General features: G+C 34.4%; 1 protein-coding gene across 5 annotated transcripts in view; it reads right to left on the minus strand.

The window, feature by feature from the left end:
- Positions 1 to 1,913: 1,913 nt before the first annotated feature.
- Positions 1,914 to 26,246, minus strand: part of ATP11B (ATPase phospholipid transporting 11B (putative)) — a 117,489-nt gene continuing 93,156 nt past the window's right edge. For 2 of the 5 annotated variants that reach the window (XM_079100866.1, XM_079100862.1), the window contains 5 exons: positions 24,530 to 24,595; positions 23,915 to 24,018; positions 22,896 to 23,061; positions 8,861 to 8,994; positions 1,914 to 4,494 (listed from right to left, as the gene is read on the minus strand). In XM_079100866.1, the coding sequence (XP_078956992.1) occupies positions 4,413 to 4,494; positions 8,861 to 8,994; positions 22,896 to 23,061; positions 23,915 to 24,018; positions 24,530 to 24,595 (552 nt within the window). In that variant the 3' untranslated portion in view covers positions 1,914 to 4,412. Of the gene's footprint in view, positions 4,495 to 8,857; positions 8,995 to 16,750; positions 16,877 to 19,801; positions 19,888 to 22,895; positions 23,062 to 23,914; positions 24,019 to 24,529; positions 24,596 to 26,246 lie in introns of those variants that run through there. The other 3 variants (XM_079100863.1, XM_079100864.1, XM_079100865.1) reach the window with 3 other exon arrangements.

A 26,246-nucleotide genomic window follows, 5' to 3' on the forward strand; every position in this document is an offset into this window, starting at 1 on the left:
TTGAGCTACATTTCCAGACCCCCTTTTTAAAAAAAATATTTTTAAAAAAAATATTTTAAATATTGTTAAATGGATTTTTTATTTATTTATTTGCAGTGCTAAGTATCAAACCCAGGGCCTCACACATGCCAGGCAAGTGTCCTACCACAACTCCAGCCCCTCCCAGCCCTTTTTGAGGCAGGTGTCTCACTAAGATAAGATGTTGAGGCTTACCTTGAATTTATGAACCTCCTTTCTCAGCCTCCCTAGATTCTGGAATTACAGGCATGCATCATAACACCTGGCTTGTACAGCTGTATTTCTTAAAAAGCATTTATTTTATGTTTACAAGGCATTTCCAGATTCACAAGTGGTCTTGGTTGGCTTTTCGTGAATAATGCAGTCTTTACAATTGGTGCATTTCTCTCAGGGCCCCTGGTTAGGAATTGATGATTTATAAAATCTGAATGATCAAAAAACTTCTGTATTACAAAAATGCAGTTAGTGAAAAGCATAAATGATACTCTTGTACTATAATGGAGGGTAAACACAGTAAAATTTATCTTGAAACAAGTTTGGCAGTGCTGGTTATGGTGAAGAGAAGTTTAAAATGCTTAAATAATGGAAAAACACTTAGTTATATAGAAATAATTTTATTTCATAAATATAATTCCATAAACTTTTAAAAAAAATACTGAACTATACAATAAATATACTAAAGTCACTGACAATTCAGAGAATTTTTAAGGATTACATTAGACAACCACAGTGTCTGAGGTCCTAACTTTTAAACTAAGTATTGCTACAGTATTTCTAGCTACTCATTCTTCATAAAAATCTAACAAATCACCATTATTACAAACATCATTAGTTATGATCTGTTTTTTGTAGGAATATCATTCAAGTTATTTCATATTGAACAGTAATCTATTGTTTTTAAAAATGAAAATAGATAATTAATTTAAGAGAAAATTATAAGGGGGACCAAAACTAATAGAACATATTTTAATACAACTCTTTGGTTTATTAGTTTTATTAATACCTGCTTATACTCCAAATTGATTTTTTAGGGAAAACACAAACATGGACAATTCCTCTTTCCCTTAGCCTCCAATATTTAAAGTAGCATATTTTGAAAACTTGTCTCTTAATTATATATATATTTTGTTGGCCCCAACTCCTGCCAATCATGAGTCTCAAGCTTATCAGACAAGTCAGTTTCACAGTCTTCTGCAGCAGTATTTATTTGCAGTCCTGGTACTACTAATAGGACTGAGTGCAGTATCTCCCAACAAGGTGACTTGCCTCAGTTACATCTCCTTTTCAGGAGAGTGCCAGAATGTGGTTCAGCTCTGGAAGCCTTTCTATAGCCCAAGCTTCAGACGAAGGAGGAGGGCAGTTAGAGAGAATGAGGCCATGAATTCTGCCCACTTCTCTCCTCCCTCCTCAGCATGCCTTGGCAGCTACAGTTCTCCATCCCCACACTCTTCTTCCTCCAGGGTGAGCCTGTGCCTGTTAAAGCCAAGGCAGGGCGTGAGTCACCTGAAGAAGCTGATGGGCAATTTTGGAAACTAACCTGGTGATTGTCTTTATCTTGAGGCCTATAGACCTCAGACTAGGTAAAGGAAAGCAAGCGAGGCAAAAAGATTTTAGACTATTTGTAAGCTAGCAATAACACATTTAGCATCTCACTCTAGTTTTGGCAGATAAGAATAACGATCAACATTGTACTTTCCAAAGATTTTGAATATGCAAGAGGGAATTATCTATGATGACTGGTTATATGGTAAAATTTTGTAGTATTAGCACTAGAAAAGTACAGGAAGCTTGTAGCTGCATCACTACATAGATAAAAAAAATTATGATTTTCCTTAAGAAATGAAGTTTTGAACAATAAAGCAGGACGAGCACATGAGTGCCACTTATTTGCAGTGCTGGGGTCTGAACTCAGGGCTCATGCATGCTAGGCAAGCATTTATTCATTTATTTAAAGTTTTTTTTTTTTTTTTTTTTCCTGAAAAATACAAATAGGGCTGGGATATATCTTGGCAGTGGACCACTTGCCTAGTATGAGTGAGGCAGGCCCCCTGGGTTTGATCCCCAGCACTAAAACAATAACAAAGAAAAAAAAACAAAAACAAAAAAGTTCTTCACTAACTGCAAATGGTGAGTGCAGAAAATTACAATCAAATGTATGACAAGACCCATGGAGGCCAGCTGACCTATCTCCTTGCAGCTGGCCATGGACTACTTGAGGACTCTGTGGTCCTTCTCTAGTGTCAGTAGTCAGTTTATTTGATGGCACATAACACTGCTAAGGTAGATATACTGCAGGCCTGTTGAGCCTCATTTTGTTATATGTGTGCCTTATAAGACATTCCAAGAGAAAGCAAGTTGCCTATTATCCTCCACTATATGATTCCACTGAATATTTCTGCAATATTTCCTTTCTGGAATAAGAATTGGTGAGTGTATACATTGCGTAACATATTATTTCTTTAGTGTATTTCCAGAATAAGAGATTTTTCTAAACCTACCTGGTATACCTGTTAAAGAAGGGCTATTTATGAAAATTAATATTTAGCCTGAAATGAATACCATGCCTTGCTTTATTGAAAAATGATCAGATTAGCAAGCAAATAATTTACTAGCAAGAAAGGGTGCAGTCTTAATTCTTGCTCTACCATTTTTTTCCTGCCAGCCCAAGTCATTAAATTCTGGATTCATGAAATGGGAAAGGAGTAGAGAATTGCATAATAAATCTTCAAAAAAGGAAATATTACACTCTGAAGGGTCAATCTGGAAAAATCTCATTTTCTTACAATTGTAAATGAATATATATATACACAATCATTGTATGCTTAGAGCTAGATAATAGTTCTTCAACATTTCAAATCTTAAAACATTTCTTTTAAACAAAACAAATGACAATACTGAAACTACATGATAGATTTGGGAAGAAATTAGGTTTTGAGATGCAATGAGTTAATTAGAGTGACATGTACCTAAATTAATCATTTTTAGCACTTTAATTTATTGCTGCTAAAATTTATTTATCACTGATAAAATTTAGCATTTTAGACTTTGTTTCATTTACTTTCCACAGTCTCGCCCGATAATACACCTTACAATGGGACCTTGGGCAGAGCTTAATTTACTGTGGTAGTCTTCTGTAACTTAGATAACCTATACTAATCTAAAAATAGTAGTAGAAATTCTTTATTCTGAAGTCTATCTTACAGAAAGGCAAGAGTAATTCTAAGTTGGCCATAGGAGGCTGTTCCATTTTATTAATTAGTCTCTCTCTCTCTTCTCTTTTTAAGTTTTTTCGGTGATGGGGCCTCACTAAATTGCCTGTGCTGCTCTTGAACTCACCATCCTCCTTCCTCGGCCTTCTCAGCTGCTGGGATGATAGGCATGCACCACCACACCCAGTGTAGTTGCCCGTAGTTTGATTTGTATAATTAAAAGTATCTACAATATTTAAATACTGTCCAAATTTGTTTTTTATTGATATAGTTGAACTTACAACATTGTCATAAAATATTATAAACAGAGCCTTTGGATAAAGAAAGAAAGCAAATTTAAATATATTAGCCAGGTTAAAGCATGCAAAAGATCCAATGATAAAGACAAATTAGTAATATGATAATGGTATCAAATTTACCCACTATAGGTTCTTCATATTCAGTCACAAAAAATGTTAATATACATCACTTTGAAATTTGGTCACTGGACCTGATTTCCGCATTTACGTATAAAATATGATAAGCCCTCTTTGCATTTATAGGGTTAATTTTACTAGCTGTGTTACACATTTAGAGAAATTTGGTATTGGTATAAATTTACTCTTTATACTGCAGTAAATAATGTGGAAATATATTCTCCTAATTTGCTCTGTGAACTTAAAAAGCACTACTGAATTAACACAGTCAACGAGGGACCAGAATTTCTTAATATTCACATTAACTTTTCCCATGAAAATCTTCAAATATAACTCTAATAAAAAAATAGAGTTCTCAAGGCAAACTTTCAGCATAATTTACAGAAGCAGATTTAAATATAAGAGTCAGTCAAGCTAATTCTAAAAAATACACATAACTAGAATTTATCTCCTTTCTACTTAGATATTAAAATATAGTGGCCTCAGCAATAGGCTGAAATGCCATTAGGAGTCCCATAAGCAGAAGGGACAACCCAGACAAAGAGATTGAAAATGTCTCTTTATTCACAAATTTTAACATGTTCAGATTCAAATTAAAGGGAGAAAAGGGTTCATGTTAATTTTGTTTGTTTGTCATTATTACTGTGAGTGAGTATGAACTACTCCACAGATTTCAGAAAGTAATTTCAGAGCTAGTGTGGCCATTTACAGGATGATCACCCTGATCTGAGAAAAGGTGAAATTGCTCCCACAAAGTACTACTGCCCCTTTAATAAGTAGTTGAGTCCATTGTGGAGAGAGTCAAGATGCTCCTGTCGTTGGTATAGAAAGGATCCGATGCACTCCATGATCTAAAGTAACAATAAGAGAAAAGTTTGGCTCACCAGGACCTACGTTTTAATTGAGAAAAAAATTGACTCTAAAACTTAGGACCAAAACACAATTTGAGTTTTAAAATAATCACTGATTCAATCAATTTTAAATGCTAAAGAGAAGTTCTTTAGACCAACATTGAATGCCCATTCTATTTATATTCTATAAAAACTTGGGAAAAATTATGCTCTATAAATCATATAAAAATATTAGCCAAAATTCAGATATTTGTTAGCATTAAAACAATTTCTACAGGTAGAAAAGCATGAGATGCTTTTTATATCCTAATAATCCAATAAAAATAAATGTTATTGAGAGTTATGAACATTCAGTTTTACTGAAAAACAACTCTATTTTGACATTATAGGAAAAAAACAACCTCCCCACTTACCAAAAGTCTTGGAATGAAATTCATATTATTTATCACTTCTTCTCAGCTATACATTCTACTCTAAAGATTTCAGCCTAATTAGGTTGAATGCAGCCTTTACTCAAAAGGGATCAAAGACATTTGCAGGTCATTTGCATTTTCACTTAGCTAAGGGAAAAAAATGATCCTTCACTGGTCTGGAAAAGTTAACTATTGTGGAGTGATAAGGCCCTTGAGCAATTCAATATGTAATCCTTTATTTGCAGCTGTAAACTTAAATCAGCTTGAGTTAACTTAAGCTAAAATAACTCAAGACCAAAAGTAGCCTGCCAAGCCTAAAATAGACTACCCTAGCTCAAGGACATATCAGGATAACCAAGTAAAGAGTGGCACTTCTTAGGAGACTAAAAGCACTTAACAATAAATACCTTTTATATAACTTTTGTCACAGTTCCCACTTTGCCTAAACAGGGATATCAGAGGAAGAGACTACTATTGAAAACAGTCCCAATTCCTCTTTGTCAAATATCTTCTGTTTCCTACAGAATCTCAGTTTGTATGTAGTTCAAGTTTGAATCAAAGTGAGCACAGTCATAATGAAGTTTGGAATCTAGAAATTTTACAAAATTGGGCAAACAGGAAAACAAGCATGGTTTCCAGAAAAGTTTGAACAACTACCTTAGTTTAGGGAAGGGCTTGTTCATTATTGTCTTTCTAGCATCTAGAACTGTATCAGACACCCAGTATTTATAGAATACATGAGTGAAAATGAGAATATAACAGTTTCTTGCAGAGTTAAGTACTTATGGGGGGAAAAGCATGCTTTTAAGTATAACTTAACTATCAATACCCAATTATCTGCAGACAAATGTGCAAATCCAAACTGACAATATTTTATATTAGTTCATGCTCTTTCCAACATTGCTTATATAAGAAATCTTATTAGGCAAGGTTTCCTTCATTTTTTTTTTTTTTTAATCTTTTCAAAGCACACATGTGCATTCATGTTAAATATCATTTCTGACAGAATCCTAAACTACATATTAACTATTAATTCCTTTCAATTTAAAAGATTGTTTTGATTAGGATAAAATATCTATTAGTAAAATACATACAGAAAATCATTCATCGCTGAGATAGCACTTTAGGGTACCACATGGCTTATCCTTTATATAGCAGCATAATGCTCCCTTTGAAACTGAGCTTGCAATATGGCATATTTCTTTGACAATATCAATTAATAAAATGTAAGTAAAATTTTTGTGTATGAATGGTAAGAATTTTCAGCAGAGAAATCTGTAATGTAAAAGCACTATTGTATTTCTCAAGTGATGGCCACTACTATTATGTTCAATATCTCAATGGAACAAGTAGCCACAAAGTTTCTTTATCTTATAATCTCAATTTTGCCTTAAATTAGGCATGAAATGGAAATCTAAAACAGAGCCTGCTCCAGAATCAAATGCCAAACATATTTCACAAATACAATTATATGCAGAAAACAAAAACAAGATTCTACATATCAAAATGACTATTAAAGTCTAAATATAATGTTGATGGACCTATGGCAATCTTCATATAGCCCTTTGAAAAGCACCAAGTAGCTCTATGTACTGTATAATTTTATCCCCTAAAAAACAAACAAAAAACCAAAAATACAATCTGACAGATCTAAAAAGACTTTTTAGATTTTTCTTTGAAGGTAAAAGGAGAAAATGATAATAGTAACCAATAATATAATCTGAGATGTATTACACTGGAAAGGCATTTACAGTGTGTCAAATATGATATTAACTATAAAGTTAAATATTTTATTAGGAAAAAAGTCTCAGAAAAGAATCTGATGCCACTTAGAGTGACTAGTAAGTAGAGGTGGTAATAGCTACCTTTAAGAGAACATGCCAAAATAAACTAAATAACCCTTGAAGGCAGGTTCAAAAGGGGTAATGAAAAGGGGCTGTGCAAAGCATACTGCGGCATAATACATACACAACTGATATTAAAGAAATGGATATATGTAGAAAGTGGATAATTTTTTTTGCTCATTTAGAATTAATTCTAGCTTTTAAAATCATTAGCAAAGATAGAAGTTGTCATTAAAGAGGACTCTCTGTTGAAGTAGAAATTTCAAAAACTCTACTTTAGTTCTATTATAGTATCTTAATATAACTCCTATCTTGGTTCTGTGCAGTAAAACTGTTACCAGGTAAAATAACAGCACAAGATCCTTCTAAAACATCTTTTGGGAAACTCACCAGCCAAGTTGCATGACAGAGCTACTTTCTTACAGTGTACTTTATAATACCATTGCATAAGATATAACGAAGTCCCAATAAATTTAACTGCTCATAGTAAACCTTTTATGTGGGGTGAAATTACTACAAAATGATACCACAGCATTGTGGAAGTATTATGGATCACATGTTATAATCAAGTCAGAATAAATGAGGGTTGAAAACATGGACATTATATTAACACAGAAATGCTATTTATCACTCCAACTATACTATAAAGATATGGCCATAGCCAAAGCTAAAGTGAGAACTAACAAGTTGACCATTCACGTAAGTTACTTGAATGTTAAAATACATGAATGATATCATACTCATCATTTTTTTAAAATGTAAAGCTAACCAAATATTAATAATTCTTTATTAGTAGGTGAGAGGAAAGCCTCTCCTATCCTTTATTCCTTGCTCCTAGGTACGTTCCAAGCCAAAGCGGTGGCATAGATGGAAAGAGATAATATTCATATGGCACACTGAGGACAATGGGTCTCAACATCTATCTGTGTCCACTGTAACACTTCAGGTACACCAGAGCACTGCTGTTCTGATTTTTTTAAAAAAATATGTTTTTAGTTATAGGTGGACAACTTTATTTTTATTTATTTATTTTTATGTGGTGCTCAGGATCGAACCCAGTCCTCACATGCACTAGGGCGAGCACTCTATCAATGAGCCCCAACTCCAGCCCCATGCTGTTCTGATTTTGGGAATATGATATCATTCCCCTAAAGAAAACCAAGTACAGAGAAAGCTATTTTTATTTCCTAGTATTCCTTCAATAATGATGTACATCTTGGGTAAATGTATGAAGAAATGAATTCACTTCTCTTTCAAGTCAGTTTTAAATAGCATTTGCTAAAAAATGGCATTTTTTGTTATGATCCACAAAAGCAAGCTGTGATAAGTCTAATTCAAGAAATAAATATGGGAGGGAACAAAAATGCTAAGATTCTTATAAGATCCATAATCTTATAAATTAGGTCTAGGAGCTAACTTATAAACTTTTAAAAAACTTTTATTTATTTTTCTATGTGATGCTAAGGGTCAAACCCAGTGCCTCACATGTGCTGGGTAGGTGCTCTATCATTGAGCCACAACCCCAATCCTATAAACTTTTAATTAGACAATAAATACCAAGTAAAAGAAACTTAAAAATCACAAGTAATTCCATTACAGATGTAAGAAGTAGGAATCAGAAATACAGCCTTTTGTGTTCAACCTTCAATGAGTGACTAGAAAACAGACATGAAGAATAAGAAAAGCAAAGACCTTTGACTTCACTGTATGTGGAGATTATTTTGTAAAGACAAGTGGGAAAGATCCCAGCAGGAAATCAAATAGTAGTATAGGTATAACTAAAAAAAAGAAAGTTATACAAACCAAGAAAGAGTATCATATACACATTCCTACTCATCACATTTTAGAAAGAATATAAAACAGAATTTTTTTTGTTCATTGGATGAAACGTCTCTTCAAAGGTGCCTTCTCTTCCTTTGTGAGTGAAAGAACCCCACCCCAAAGCCACAAGTGAAATCTACCATCAAAGAGTGTTAATAAATAGTAGACTTCCTGCTTCTGTTGGTAAAACCAGCTGCCCATTTATTGGGTATCTAGAGCTGCAGGTTCATCCTGTTCCAGTTTACAGGTACTCATCTGCAGCAAAGGCTACTTAGAGAAATGTCACACCTGCTGATGTGGGTTGGACTACATCTTCCTATGACTCGTTCCAGCATTCTTCTAACAGATGCGCACGCTGTTTCTCCTTCTGGGAAACAGCACATGGAGTCCAAGCACTTGATACTTGAATTTGTTTCAGTAAGCTGGAGGAATTGAAAAGCAGAAAAATTTAGTTATTTATAGATTTGGACTTCTAAAAAAAGCACTAAGAAAAAAAAAAAATCACAAGCACTTTAAAACCAAAAGCAATGTATATAAGTATACATGTTTTCCTACAATATGGAAATGTATAAATGGTTTTAATTTCATATAGCATAATCATACAAAAATACTTAAAAGCCTTGTGTCCTAATGACAAGTCTAGAAAAATAATTATGTAAAAATAAGAAGCTAGATATTATTTAAATCTGCAAAGATTTAGGATTTTAATAGCTTATTTTAATAATTTATTATTATCAATTCTAATTTTTCTTGGGGTCTTTGCTTAGGTGAAATGCTCCTGCAATTACAATAAAAATGTCTAGCAATCATGTAAAGTGGAATATGAATTATCTCAAAGACTGGGAAGTAACAACCAGCAGGACCTATGCCCAATTTCCTATAAAAATAAGAACAACAATAGGAGCAAACACTTGATACAGGGTTCACTACGTGCCAGATCTAAGCACTCTACATAAATTCACTCTATAATTATCTTTGAAAAAAATATAATTTACCTTAAATTGCTAACCAATTATGAAGTGCCATCCATCTCATTATCAGTTTAATAGTGAGTGAGCTAGTGGCACATGGGTTAGATTTTGTAAGTAATACTATTAAGACTTAAAGTTGAATAATTTCTCAAATATGCAAATACTGATTCAGGCAAAAACAGTCAAGCAAGATAACTTAATTCCATACTAATAACAATTTTAATTCTATTAAAATGAGAAAAAAAAATATAGTATGACCACATAGCTTAATGAATCCCAACCCTGGTTTTGCTAGTCAAGGGTACTCCTAATAAATTTCTCAAGGGTTGTCATTTTAAAATAATTTATATTAATTCACTTTCATTTGCATATATAATATCCTGCATAACAAATCTTTTGAAGGCATGGGAAGGAGAACAAATTCAGTAGAATGATCACTTCCACAAAGGTTGGGAATCACCAAGTGTCACGTGGAGGCATGGCAACAGAAGACATTTGTGGAGACACAATGGACAGAGGGGTGAATGTGGTGGAACATAAATACTCTGGCATTCTGAGTATAAGCAACCAGTGAGGTCCCAATGAGATCCATGCTTGGAGTGCTCCTCCCCAACACTGAGCAGTGTGAGACAGAACGTGGCTCTTGTTTGGCAACTGCCTGGTTGCACCAATATCCTAGGATCTGCTAAACACTGAGAAGGAGCCAAATCTTTCTTGTTTCATGTAAATACCTTTGGTTTAGAACTGTTGAGGGCACTGACTCTTAAACTGTTTTTTGAGATGTTTACACATATCTCACAAAAGAAAAAAAAAAATCTATAGTCACTTAAGTTTGCAAAACACTAATTCAATTAAATTCTAAACAGACGTCTTAAGTAAAAGATTGTCAGTAAGTCCGGATTCAAAGCATAGCACATGGAGTCCTGGTCTTCATGGCGGAAGCTTCACATACCAGGATTCTCTGTTTTTTTCAGTAACCCCCACACTCTATCACCCTGTTTCACCAGGAACTTTAATATTCAGAGGAACAGCTTGAGGAATGCTGGTTTAAGTAACAGGATTTCATTAGTTTCCCAGGTTTGTTACATCGCGGCTCCTGGTCTCCAGTTTCCCCCAACCTCAAATTCACCCTCTGTAGGAACCTGACTCTAGAGATCCCACTAGAGTCAAAGGATAAAGCACTGCACCTCAAGTGGTCTTGAAGGCCCTTTCCAACCTGACTCAGGCTGCCTTTCCTGCTCTGTTTCCCATGCTCCTATATAGTTTCCACAACAGCCAATCTTACAGTGCCCCTGCCAGTGGGTGTGTTAGGGTTGTCATCAAGAAGGGTAGAATGCTGACCTTGTACCAAGGTTCAGTTTAAATCCCATCATTATCAGGAAACTTCCCTCATCTCTCCAACTATGAGTAATCTTTTCCTCTGGGTTCTATTCCACTGCTCGTTAGCATCACTTAAATTCAACTAGCATTTGTTGAACAACGTACTGGGTCAGTACCCAAAGGGTGGAGTAACCCCATCCTCAAAGTAGTGAGGGTGAAGAAAAAGGTGAGAGAGACAGGGCAGAAACATTTACTAATGGCAGTTATATTAAAGACTTACTACGAATGTGCTGGTTACTAAGAAAGATGCTTTCCATGAATTCTAATTGAAAGCTTACCACAACCTTTTGGAATAGGTAGCATAATCATTTCCACTTTTTATATTTTGGTACTGGGGATGGAATCCAGGGACACACTACCTCTGAGCTACATCCCCAGCCTTTTTAACTTTATTTTTGAGACAGGGTCTCACCAAGTTGCCAAGGCTGGCTTCAAACTTGTGATCCTCCTGCCCCAGCCTCCTAAGTTGATGGGATTACAGGCGAGTACCACTGTGCCAGGCAATCATTTCCATTTAAGAGGAGGATACAGAGGTCAAGAATTTGTCCGTGGTCACACTCAAGTGGGGAATTGAGTTTTGGTTTCTTTGATTCAGGGTCCAAAATTCTTTACCAAGCTACTATCCCGTTTTAACTATATATGAGGCAAACTACTCAGAAAAGAGGAGGGAAGGCCCAGACTCAGATGTTGGTGGTACTGGTAGGAAGGCATGAAACATCTGAGGAAAATGATAGCATCTGAAATAAGTCTGGCAGGATGGGTGGGATTGCCATAGCTGGAGATCAGAAAGAAAGGGCACCTCAGGGTAAAGGAAGACAACAAGTAACTGTGTGGAGGCACAGTATCATGTGTATTTACCACAAGCTTAGCTTAGGTATAAGGGAGTAGTCATTACTGTTGCCCCCACGCAAAATGACCAGTAGTGTGACTCAAAGTGTGATCCCTGGCTCGATGTTCATCTGTAAATACTTTGTTACTGGCCCACAAAGCAAATGTTTCTGGTCTGGTGAGAGAGTTTTTAAAAAATTTTATACCAGTATGACAGAGTTTAGAAAATTTTATAGAAATCTGGCAGAATAATTTCAAAACCGTTGAATCTAGTAATGACTTAAAAATTGGGAGCGATTTTGTGGGTCTTTTAAATTTCACTTACCTAATAATTAATTTTTATTGTATTTATAAAAGCACTGGTCCATGATGGATAGGAAATTAAAATCAAGAAAACAACAAACTGGTCCCTCAGCACATTTCAGCAGAAATACTGGAGAGGGCAAGGATCTTGTCTGGTACTTCTTTTTTATTTTAAATATATTTTTTTAAGCTGTAGATGGACACAATACCTTTATTTTATTTATTTTTATGTGGTGCTGAGGATTGAACCCAGTGCCTCACACGTGCCAGTGCTCTACCACTGAGCCACAATCCCAGCCCCTTAGGTACTTCTTAATTTAATGAGATGTACTTTGCTCATAGCTGGTGCTCAACCAACTGATAGGGATTCACTGAAAAGGACATCTAGAAGATCACCAGCATTTGAGTGTCCACACACGTGCAGAATACTGCTTAGATCTGGATCTGACTGTATGTATTTACTTTGTTTGCATTCATCATTTCTCACTATAAGACCTAAGGACTGGGATTAAAATATGAGCAACCCAACAGAGGGAGAGGGAGAGGGAGAGGGAGAGTAAGGGAGAAGGAGAGAGAGGGAGAGAGGGAGTTAGGAAGAGAGAAGAATAAATATCTTGAAATGTCAAAACTACTATAAAGAAATGATTTTTTTCAGATTATCTTTGAATTAAAATTATTTCCTTTTTCCCCCAAAGAGAAAAGAGCCCCAGCTGCTTAGAAAACACTGAATGCTGGGTAACCGTTTCTGTAAAGATTTCTACAGAAAACTCTGTACTATTCTCCAGCAGACCTCCAAGTTCCACTACCTTCTCACATACACACCTTTGATCTCAATATTCAGAACTAGGAGCTCTGTCAGAGATGATGCAGCCACAGCTGCCAGTACAGCTTGGGGTGGGGAAGGGGGGGATAGAAATGGAAGGGAATACTTAGTCTCATTTCATTCAAAGTAAGAAAAGGGCTCTTTTTTTTGGAAGGGGGAGGGGGAGGACTATTTATAAACACAGAAAAGGAAAAAAGCAAACTAATGGCAGTGAGATCCTACCTGATAGCACCAAGAAATAACTTCTTTTTCTTTCTTTTGGTAAGAGAGATTGAACCCCAGAGACGCTTAACCACTGAGCCATGTTCCCAGCCCTTTTTTGAATTTTATTTAGAGACAGGGTGCCACTGAGTTGCTTAGGGCCTTACTAAGTTGTTGAGGCTGGCTTTGACCTCTTAATCCTTCTGCCTCAGCCTCTTGAGCCACTGGGATTACAGGTGTGCCCCACCACGCCTGGCACCAAGACATAACTTCTGATTTACCAGTTTGATTTATTAGTCAGCCTCACTTTCCACTACACTTACTTCCCAGGAACAACCATGTAATCTAGAGCTAGGAGGGCTGCCAAGCAAAACAATCTTTGATATTCAACATGACTATGTATGGCCAAGGAAAATGTTCATCTTTACAGAACTTGCCTTTTGAAATAAATTCTGGCTTACTGCTGTTATATCCATTATTTTCATATTGATGATAGTAAAATACAAGTTTCTTTTGTTGCTTACCAAATATCTTCCTTAAATCTTATAAAATGTTAAAAAATTAACTCATATTTTTAGCATTTTTTAATTACTTCTATGACATGTTTTAAGTTGACATAAGAATTGTAGGGGCTGGGGATATAGCTCGGTTGGACGAGTGCTTGCCTTGCAAGCACAAGGCCCTGGGTTCAATCCCCAGCACCCAAAACAAACAAACAAACAAACAAAAAAAACTGTCATACTGGGCTGGGGCTGTAGCTCGGTGGTAGAGCACTTGCCTAGCATGCGAGAGGCACTGGGTTCGATTCTCAGCACCACATATAAATAAATAAAATAAAGGTCCATTGACAACTAAAAAAAAAAAGTATACAAAAAAAGAATTGTCATACTATTAACTATATTAGTTCTTTCTCTCTTAAAATTGTTTTATATACTGGATAATTAGTGTGAACACCCTGTCTAGCTTTGAAAGATGTTATCTGGCAGCTGGGTGTGGTGGTGCATGCCTGTAATCTCGGTGGCTCAGGGGGCTGAAGCAGGAGGATTGTGAGTTCAAAACCAGCCTCAGCAATTTAGCAAGGCCCTAAGCAACTTAGTGAGACACTGTCTCTAAATAAAATATAAACTAGGGCTGGGAGAGGGGAATGTGGCTCAGTGGTTAAGTGTCCATGGGTTCAATCCCTGGTACCAAAAAAAAAGTTATTTGGAAAGATGAATTAAACTGCAATTATGAAAAAAAGTTGTGTTTATAGAAATGTTTTTCTTTTTATTGTGAAATCAATAATCATCAAATATTACTGACTTGCAAATCTGGTTAAGATTCATTAATCATTTTAAAATCCCTAAAATAAATCAGTGCTTCATTTCATTAACTGCAATGGAGACAGCTGTTAGTGCTGGCATTCGCATGGCTGGCATTTCATTTAAGGTCTCTTTTTCTAGAACATGTTCACTCCACTAAACTCCCTTCCTCTTCCCTTCTCCCTAAGTGAAACAAACAACTTTGAAATATTGGAACTTTGAAAGATAGTAATATATCTCCATACTGTCATTAGGGCTTTTTAGAGAGGAGAGTTCTATATGTATTGTCTAAATTTGTGAAAATAAACAAATGGTAAGAATTATACTTAATAGGAAGTTTATTTTGATTATTTGTTTCACTCCTCATTTCAAAAGGGACTACAGTCCTTTATTTTAATGATATGGTTATTCAATTTATTATATAAATAATAACAACTAGGAATTTATAGTTTAGGTAAGGGAAAGTATCAGTATCTGAAAAAAAGTTAATCCTCCAATATAATGGAGAGCATAAATTAATGTCACGGTACAAGGGAGAAAAATTCATTAGTAGTTCTTGTAACAAAAATAAGGCCTGTGTTATTTAATGGAAGCATTCTAAGAACCTAATTCCCAACTCTCTTGTACATTTTCATGTATGTCTTAAAGCAGAGTGGTACCAGATCTACAGCTCTTGAGATATCAACTTGAACTTGAACCCCTGGGGAACTACTATCACAGAGGGCATTAATTTTATAGTTCTAGCACAGTCAGGTCCCCAGTGGATTACCTGCTTAGTAGAAAACTAGCGGCATAATACAAATACTAGTCAAACAATTCTTTACATGAACTTTCCCTGCAGCTGAATCAGTGTATACTGAGTGTTATGGTTTGGATGTGAAGTGTCCCCCGAAATCTCACATGCAAGACAATGCAGGAAGGTTCAGAGGAGAAATGATTGGGTTGTAAGAGTCTTAACCCAATCAGTGAATTAATCCCAGATGGGACTAATTGAAGTGGTAGAGTGTGACTGGAGGAGGTAGAAATTGGGGCATGGCTATGGGGTATATATTTTGTATCTGTAGAGTGGAGTGTATGTCCATCTCTCTGTCTCTCTCTCTCCTCTTTCTGCTTCCTGATGATGCAAGCTGCTTCCCTCTGCCACACTCTTCTGTCATGGTGTTTTGCCTCACTTGAGCACTGAGGAATGGAGCCAGCCTTCTATGGACTAAGATCTCTGAAACCATAAGCCCTCAAATAAAGCTTTTCTCCTCTACAATTGTGCTGGTCAGATCATTTAGTCATAGCAATGAAAAAGTTGACTAAAACATGAGAAACTAAAAGTCTATATTAAAGCACAATAAAAGATAAGTATATTATAATGCAATCACATGAAGCATACCAAAGCAAAATAAAAATTCAGTTCTTTTAAGTTTCTTTTGAATTCATAATAACTGAGAGTTGATTAATTAGTTTTCTATTTAGGGCAATTCATTAAAGAAATCTAATTTTGAAACGTGTCTTACAGAGTAATTAGGATTTTTCAAATTATTATGTGTTCTGATATATAATATAATATGACCTGATACATAATAGTTGAAAAGTATATAATATTTAAGTGACTTTGTTTTAAAGTTTTGCTTTATCATTTGCTTGTTCCAGACAACAGCATCTTTTTGACCAGTAATTATGATAAAATGGCAATTAGTCCAAGTAAAAATATAATTATTAGTGGTAAGAATTTTTTATCCTTTATAATTACTAAATCAAAACACTTTTGCATATCCTAATTAGGTCTAGAAGTGTTTAGGGCTTATTCTTCAAAAGGGGAGTAAACTAAGCCCTTATCAGTTCATATTTTTAATTACAAAGATAGTACTACAAAAATTTTATGAAAAGAACTGAGAGTTTGTTAAATATCTGCCAACAGAAAATCACCTAAGTCTAAACACTCATCCATTTGATTATTCAACTTAAGAGGTAGGCTTAGATAAGTGTCTACATTAAAATGTATAAAATGTTATACAATCACAAATTCAGACGGGGAAATGATTTTCGAAGTCAGACACAGCATAACATTTTCAGAAGGAGAAGTGAAAAGGAATGTTTTCTTGACTATAAGACGACAGGTGTTGAAAAGACCTTTCTAGGTTAGAATCTGAGATGAAGTATGATTTTTCATTGTAATTCTAAAGAAAGATTAGTCAGATATTCAGTGATAGACATATAAAAAATGTGAAGACCACAAAAAAGGAAAAGACTAAAATGACATGAGAAACAGTGAAGGAATTAGTAAAGTAAAAATGGAAACATCAAGTCAGTGTTCCCATGGCATGGCCCAAACATAAGAACTTAGCAGATGAGTCCCCAGGAAGGTCCAGCGCAATACTACCTAGTGCACGCAACAACTGTCCTGCTGGCTGCAAGCCTCAGCTAGCAGGTGCCTACTGTCCTCCCCTCTGTGCTGGCTTTCAGCAAATTCATATGCTGAGCTGACTGAACCCTTATCTTCTTCCATCTAGAAGGACAGAAAAGCAACAAGTCTCATATTACAGAATGATACTCTCACATTATGTAAGTTTAGAATCAAAGCAATAAGTTGGGTCCACAACGTTGAGGCACAAACGAATCTTCACACAACAGCATATTTACTGATACAAGATAGGGTGAGTAGGAGCTTCTTAAGGGGAACACAACAAAGCACACAAAGCCAAAATGATTTCCCAGTGTAAAAAGCTCTTGCTGAATATACAGCTTAGTTAAACCCAAGTTTCTTTTGATAGAATTCAATGTTGTCTATGAAATTCACTGCTACGAGACTGGATTCTTATTGTAAAGGTATGTCTGTTTTCTCACCTCTCATGCTTCCAATTTAGGAGACTTCTCTAAGTGGAATTCAGCAGAGCACAAGGGTGCTATAGCCTTAGTTGAAATTAGTCAACTAATTTCATGAATTTTAGTTCTTTTTATATTTGTATTAGAGGCCTTCAAAGGAAGTTTAACTGAAAAATGTGCCATAACCATCTTTAACTTTCTTAAATTATGAGAACATGTCCACAATGAATAAAAAACAAATTCTGCCTCATCTCTGTGTTCTTCCAGTCTTAAGACTGCCCAATAACTATTTCTATGAAAAATACTATGGTATATTTCTTACATGGAAAAAAAAAAAAAAAGCAGCAGAATTCTTTGGTTTCAAGAGTACAGTAAATTCATGTGAAGACAGCTTAATAACTTTGGCCTACAATACATGGGAACTCTTTTAGTGAAAAGTGTAAATGGTATGTGCTAAAGGACCATTTTTTTTTTTTTTTTTTTTTAATACCAGGGATTGAACCCAGGGGTACTCAACCATTGAGCCACTTCTTATTTGGAGACAGGGTTTCATTTAATTGCTTAAGGCCTTGCCAAGTTGATGAGGCTGAGGCTGGCTTTTTGAACTTGTGATCCTCCTGCCTCAGCCTCCTGAGCCTTTGGGATTACAGGCATGTGCCACCGTCCTTGGCTTGTGAAAGGATCTTAAGAAGTACTAACCTGATTTAGATTTGAAAGCACTTAAAGATATCTGATATCTGTTCAATCTTCCTCTTCATCAACAGGATTAAATAGCTTAGCAACTATGGATCACAGCTATGGAATACCATTCAACACAGTTTAAAAACAAGGTGTATTCAAAGTTCATAGGGTATATCCACAGAGATGTTCACCATTAGCTATGAAGAAATGCCCACGTGGAAGCCACTCATTGCTCATGTGAATTACTATTTTTTCTCCCTGGTCTTTGGTTGGGCATAATATTTCTTCTTTGTTTTTTTCTTTGCTGTTGATAGTAATTCAATAGAACACAGTACATAAAATGATCATGTGATGGGTGAACAACCTGGAAGTCCAGAAAGGAGACTATAACTGAAAGTATGCTTGGTTAGGACCACTGGGAGTAGCAACAACCCAGCCATCAGCATTCAGCTGGGTGGCTAGCTAACCAGTGCTCTCTTCCCCTGATTGCATCACCAGGGGGATGGTTCACCTGCTCTCATTGTGATCTTTCAAAGAGAATGTTAAACTTACTAATTTCTTACAGTATTAGAGAGCCTGGGATCTTTTTGATTTACAATCTACTTTCTTCATTCTTTTTAGGTCTAATAATGCTCAAAAAGAGTGGCTTGATTTAAGCCAACATGATATGTGAAAATGTGATTTCATAACAATATGATAATTCACAATGCAAAAGTTATCTTCACTTGACAAAAGAATTGACCAGTTTTTTAAAATAATGAGCTCTCCTATTGCCTTAGAATTAAATAATTAGATGTTAAAAAATGTGATATATATAGACACAGTTTTCTACTGAAAAAACTAATACACACACTTGGTTCAAAAAAAGAAAGCAAATCTTCAGATTTGTTTTGATCTTAGTTCTTGTTTTAAATATGAAATTTAGTTAGCACTCAGAAATCCATTTGTGTATTCGTCTATAATGATTATAACTTTGTAATTCCAAGTACAATATTTAAAAAAAATCTTGAGTTAATAATAAAAAGCCCAAAGGTTTGGTAAAACTTTGAGACAGTTCGAAACTATAAACTCAGTATTACATAAAAGGTTAAGTGATGCTTTGTCAAAGCCATTCATTTGATCAAGTGAATTTAGAGAGATTAGAAACCTTGAGAATAAAAAGGAACAAAAAATATACACGATTAAGAATCTATAAGATATTGACAGGGCAAGAAATTGAAAAGTAACACAACTAAAGAAAAATTATAGTTACATGACTTTTTCTCTTCAAAATTTAAATGGCATTAAACTTAGTATGCTATTTTGATATGCTATTATCACAAGTTCTAGAATTTAAATTTCCATGACAGAATTGATATGTCTGTGGCAATAAATGTATATATAAGACATATAAAATATACTGTTCAATTTATAGATGCACTAAATAGTAGCAAGAATATGAAATGCTTAGGCAGCCATTACAGTGTACAAACACAAATACACACATATTTACAACACAGATTAAGGCAAGATAAAAAATGGGCAAAATTCATTTCCAAGTAACTACAGCTTAAAAATTTAAACTTTATGATGAATTTCTGTAGCTTTAATTACTCAACATGCAGGAACATTCTTAAATAAGAACAATATGACAAGCAGAAGCATTAGAATTGTGCTAGAAAAGATAGTTCAAGTGTAAAATATATAACGAGGTACAGATCTCTGTCCTGTTATGTTGAATTTTCATCTGAATTTTCTTCTCAAAGAAGAAATGGATGTTTTTGAAGTTTTAACATAATGCTAATAAAGGTCAAATTAGTTAAGAGACAGAGCTGTGCTAACAAAAATGCCCCACTCTTTATTCATGCCTCTGCCTATCTTTTGGATATGGTTTAATTGACCTTTAGCATGCAGAAGAGTTAATGAGGTTCTATTCCTCCTACTCTACCTAAGTTTGCTCAGCTGATTCCTTGCCCTCGACAAAGGCTGCAGTGCGATGAATTCGTCACTTAAAGCCACTGTGTTGGAGTACATCTATAAGTGGACAGAAAAAGGATGGAACACACAACAAGTCAGTGAGCTCTATTCATCACCTATGAGACAGACACAGGACAACCTCTGTAAATACTGAACATCTGTTCCTACAAGAGTAGGAAATGTACATGGTACACATACATGACTGACATTTGAACTGTGTTGGCTTTGCCATCGAAAAAAATATTATTTTACTTGTAACATCACATGGGTATTCTGCAGAAGAAAAAAGCTCACAATAAATGCTGACAGCTCTTCTTTTGATATCTTTCTTGCTACTTTTAGTAAAACAATAAGGTAGTTGACAGTTTGCTAACCAATTCTTCATTGTTTCAAACCTGAAGTGATGGCAGAAGCTGAAGTAATGATTACTGCCTGTAGCCAAGGAATAATGTCACATATGGGATTGGAATGACCATATACTGTTTCAGTAAAAAAGAAAACCAACCAACCAACCAACCAACCAACCAACCAACCAACCAACCAACCAACCAACCAACAAACAAACAAATAAATGCCACCAGCGGGCTAGAAGATCCCTGAGTGGAAGTGGAGATTACCTTCTTGAAAGAGACCACCTAATCCGGTAAGTCATTTGGAAATTTATTTAGTGAGCCAAAAAGGGAGAATATATTGGCTTTCACATACAGATTCAGTGATTGATTTGATGCTCATTCCATTTTTAATCAATTTTAACTTATGTTAAGAACCATAATACAAATAAGCACTTTTAACCTTTTTCTTGCTAAGGGCCTACCTTAAGGTACCAAATATCTTTATGTAATCCTTTGAAAAGAGGCTATAGAGAAAAGGTAATAAACTCTAATATTATTACTTTCATATCAATAAGAAATCTCTATGAAAACATTGTAAGTTTGTAAATGCTCTACTTACCACAGAATTTCTAAGGATAAATGTTATATAAAATCTGATAATTTACTTTATTTATAAAGAACTACATTTTTAAGTGATATCATTCATGTTTGCATTAAATAACTTCATGTAGGCCAAGAGGGGAGAAAATTGTTCTTCATATAGATCTAGGAAAGTATCATAGATGATGTATTAAAAATAATATTCTTTAACTATAAATGAAAAGTTTAGAAATAGTAAATTTAGAAATCCTAACTTTAAACTAGGTATGGTGGCACATGCCTGCAATCCCAGCAGCTTGGGAGGCTAAGGGAGGATAGTGAGTTCAAAATCAGCCTCAGCAACTTAGCAGGGCCCCAAGCAACTCAATGAGTCCCTAATGCAGCACCACCCAGCACACCCCACCCCCCAAAAAAGAAACCTGAGTTTAGAAATAGTAAAACAGACAAACCTTTCTGTTATGGATTTAAGTAATATATTGTGGAATGGAATAGTCTGCCTATATTGATATAAATATATGCACAAGCAGACAGTAATCAATTATGCTAATTTTTCAATCCCATTTAGAGATCAATATTACAGCAATATTCTCACTTCCTCATATTTGAAATGATAACCTTTCTTTTTACTTTGGGCTGACTATATGTAGGCACAGTAATAGATGCTTTATATTCATTCTCTGGCAATTACATAAGGTAATAATTATTACTGTAATAATTCAGAGGAAATTGAGACCTAGAAAAATGACTTGATCAAGGACATACATCTTATAAATGGCTGAAACAGCATTTGAATTCAAATTTGTCAGACTTCATAGGCCAATGCTGCCTCTATGGTATAAGAAAGTATCTAATCCAAATAAGAAAGTGTTTACCAAAGTAAATAAATTAAAACCAATGTACTATTTAGAAAGTCTAATTTAAATCACTAAATACTTGGCACTTTTTCTGTTTGTAAGATGAATATACATTTTCAAAATTTAAACAAAATTTGCTTGGCATTAAACAAAAATAATATTGAAAAAAATATCAACCTGGTGTGAACTAAATGATTAGTAAACTCACCCCTCCCCCCACCCCCAGTGCTGGGGATTGAACCCAGGGTCTTTCTACCACTGAGCTCCATTCCCAGTCCCTTTTATTTATTTATTTTTTTTATTTTCAAACAGGGTCTTGCCAAGTTGCAGAGGATGGTCTTAAACATGTCATCTTCCTGCGTCCGCACTCCCAGTAGCTGGGATTATAGATGCATATCACTGTATCTGGCTTAAATTCAGCTTTTAAAAAGGTATAAAAGTAGATTAAAATATATTCTTGAGACTATATACTCAATACTATGCTACAGTTATAAAAGAACAAATTAAGCTCATATAATAGTTAAACATACAAAAAAGGAACATTCAAATAAATGTATCTACTATTTCTTAGGCATCTACTATTTTTAAATACTCTTTCCTTTAATCCTAACTACAGTGGGATCTATCATTTTACCAATGAGGAAATTGGAACTGAAGTCACAATGCTAAGTGGCAGAGCTAGGATTTGAACTGAGATCTATCAGGCTCCAAACATCATATTTTTTTTTTTTTGGGGGGGGGGTTGCTGGCCCCCAAACATCATATTCTTAAGCACTATGTAACATGCTGTTAATATCTGTTATAATTTATTTATTAATAAAGGTTTAAAGAAAGATCTTTTATAAAAAATCATTCCGTTAAGAATTATTTAGTTTAAAAAATTTACTTCATATTCTTTTGTTAAAAATGATATAATATGAAAAAATATTACTTAAATTCTAATGTTTCTAAAGACGAGGCTACATCTCAGATGTATCTGGAATAATGTGATAGTATTATTTAAAACACATTTCCTAATATCTGAATATAACTTGAAAATTTGATATTTAAATATCTGGAATTTTATTAATAATGATGTAATTTTAAAAATTCTTATTCATCAGTAGTCATCAAATAGGAATAAGAAACAAAAATATTACATTTAAGTAATGTTTATATTATAAAATACTTGATATAGCAAGGAATGGGTTATTTTCTGTTTTCTGACATAAGCAAATCATAATCATTGTTCATAACTAAAGCCCCTAACTAAAAAGATACTGAAATAAAAAGTGCTTACCTGTGCCTTTTCAGTACTTGTAGGATGAAGCTGTCGATCAAACACCTTCTTCACAACATCAAGAAATAGACAAGTTACAACCATAAGGATTATGGCAAACCAAGCAGAACCACTTGATAGGAGCTGAATAAATACAAAGTACATATTCTGAGAACCTAAAAATGGCCTGTGAAGAAAGACAGAGGGCTTAATAAAATTAAAAACTGAAAGATAATTAAACCAAGACATCATGGAAACACATTATATCTGAAAATAAACAATTTTAAGAGTACTCTGGGAAAGTATTCTAAATCAAAATTGTTATAACTTAATAAAGCTAATAAAACAAGATAGGCTTTTAATTATCAAAGACAAAACCCAATTTAATTATTTTTAATAGCAATATAGTTTTTCCTAACGGGAAAGGGAAAAGCAGGTGACTAGATAACCCTATCTTTGTGGTAGCATATCAAAAAAATAATGTAGTAATATAGTCAGAGACTAAGAAAAACAAGAAATAATAAGTAAGAAAATATTTTCTACTGACTAATTAAAAGGATGATCATCCAAATTTTAGGCAAAAAGCTTTTTCAGAGGCTATTCTTTAAAAATGTATTTTAAAATAAATGTACTCATAAATGCTAGCTCTACATAGTAGCTGGTACAGTAAAAGTATTCTTTATGGTTTTTATTTATCTTGTGTGTTGTATATTTCACTTTGAAAGACTATGAGGAAATGGAGAAACAATGAAGAAAGAATTACAGACAAACAAAATGCATATGAGTATCCTTTTATGATCCTAAATGGAAATTAATGATTACTTAAATCCAAATTTTTTTGCCTAATTTCTGAAGTTTTTGCTTAATAAATGGATCAAAGGTACAGCAGACAAATGCAATATAAACTGAAAGAAGTGAACTTATTGCCAGGATGGGGTCTCAAAACTATTCTGAACAGAATTTACTCAGGATATAACCCATCACTATAAATGTTTATTATAGTTTAATCAATATAATTAAAACACAGTAAAGTCACTCACCAGAGAATTCCACCATAAAACAAAGAAAATACAAAATAAAATACAATAGATCCCCAGGTAACAAGATGGTTGATCCAAGTCCAAAAATGAGTTTCCAAAGCCATCTGAAAAAAATTTTAAAAATTTTAGAAATGTAAAGTAATAAAACTTTAACCTCTTAGGTAAAATTCAAGGATAAAGCACATTAACTTTAAGTATCTAAAAGTCTCATGGAACAGTCTCACAGGAGATAAATATTAACGAAAAGCTCCCAGTAGGAAGTTCCATAATTTCAAGTTTGTTTTTTTGTCTGCAAGAAAGCAGCATTGAAATTGTATGTGATGATTCTATCTCAACTCTATAGCCTAAAACAAATTGTTTGTTTTGCACTATATACAGAGCTGCATAATTTCAGTGACTTTTATTTGACATATAAATAGGCTGAAGTTTTCCCAAAACTTCAGATAAAAATTCAAATGAATTACTAAAATAGCAATTGGTGAAATTATTCATTGCTGAATAAGGAAAACATCTACCTAAGATGAGAAGAAAAAAAAAATAATATGAAAGAAAGAATATTCAATTGCTTATTATATAGACACAAAATTATCCATGTTACTAATTCCAGTGCCATACCTTTACTGTGACTGTAATAACCATGACTGTGAAGACCAAAGTGCCGAAAGTCCAGTTTCCAAACATCTAAATAGAAAGAATAAACTATTACATTATGTGTCAACCTGATGTTAAATCAGATGTAAAGTAAAAGGTAATTTCATTCTTTATTAAAAGTCATTTGAACTATTTTAGCCTGTTACATATGAAATTGGCTTATTAATAAAGTTTAAAGAATACAAGTAACAATAAATGTTGGCAAGGATGTGGGGAAAAAAGTACATTCATACATTCTGTTGAGAGAGCCAATTGATGCAACCACTCTGGAAAGCAGTTTGGAGATTTCCTCTAAAAACTAGGAATAGAACCACCATTTGACCGAGCTATCCCACTCCTTAGTAGATATCCAAAAGATTTAAAATCAGCATACTACAGTGACACAGCTTCATCAATGTCTACAGCAGCTCAAATCACAATAGCTAAGCTATGGAAACAACCTAGGCGCCGCTCAATAGATGAATGGATAAAGAAAATGTAGTATATGTACACAAGGAAGTATTACTCACCCATAAAGAAGAAGGACTTTATGACATTTGCTGGTAAATGGATGGATGTGGAGGCTTTCACGCTAAATGAAATAAGCCAATCCCAAAAAACTAACGTCAAATGTTCTGATATATGGATGCTAACCCACAACAAGGGGAGTATAGGAAGGGAAGAATAAAAGTTCAGTGAATTAGACAAAGGGGAATGGAGGCAAGGGAGGAGGATAGGAAAAGGAAAGACAGTGGAATGAATCTGACATAATTTTCCTATGTACATGTATGAATATACCATAGTGAATCCCATCATCATGTACATCCATAAGAATGGGGTCCAAATTAGGGTAAGCTATGTTCCATGCTGGTATAATTATATCAAAATGGATTCTACTGTGATACATAACTACAAAGAACCAATAAAAAGTAGATAAAAATATGATTCTTTGATAAGTGGTTGATGATACATAACAGGGGGAGGGGGTAAGGCAAGAATGGAGGAAGAATGGATTGTGCAGAGGAAAATGAGGGGTGGGGAGCGGGCAGGGGGAAGGAAAAATAATGAAATGAGACAAACATCATTACCCTATGTACATGTATGATTACACAAATGGTGTGACTCTACTTCATGTACAACCAGAGAAATGAAAGTTGTACCCCATTTGTGTACAATGAATCAAAAAATAATTAAAAATGAGAACCATCATAAAGTATTATGCTTATTATCATGTTGCAATGATCCTTTGGATAACATCATCAGACTGAAAAACCAATGGTGGGCTTAAGAGTTGTGTGGCACAGGCTATTTTCAGAATGATATAGCTGTTGGTGACTGCTTTATTGCTGTCATGTTGTAAAAATAAAAAAAAAAAATTGTTTGACCTTAATTATTTTCTGAAAACTTTCCAAATAGAAAAGATAGCATATAATTTTGCCAAGTATTTCTGGACATTATGTAAGCAGAGCAGGAAAAAATAAATTTAAACTTAAAAGCAGGATCTGAAAGAAAAGATAATGTCCAATGGAATTACTCTTCAAAGGATTCCATGTGAAAATGCAGTTAATGCCATTGAAAAAGTGTTTATAGCCTGAACTTTATAGGTAGAACTGACATAAAGAACTGATGGTCCACGACTAAGCCCTAGGCCACTGCTCTTTAGACCAAATGGGTTTCAAATGGGGGAGATTTTGCCTCTCAG

Source organism: Sciurus vulgaris, assembly GCF_902686455.1.
Source record: "Sciurus vulgaris genome assembly, chromosome: 10".
Lineage (NCBI taxonomy): Eukaryota > Metazoa > Chordata > Mammalia > Rodentia > Sciuridae > Sciurus > Sciurus vulgaris.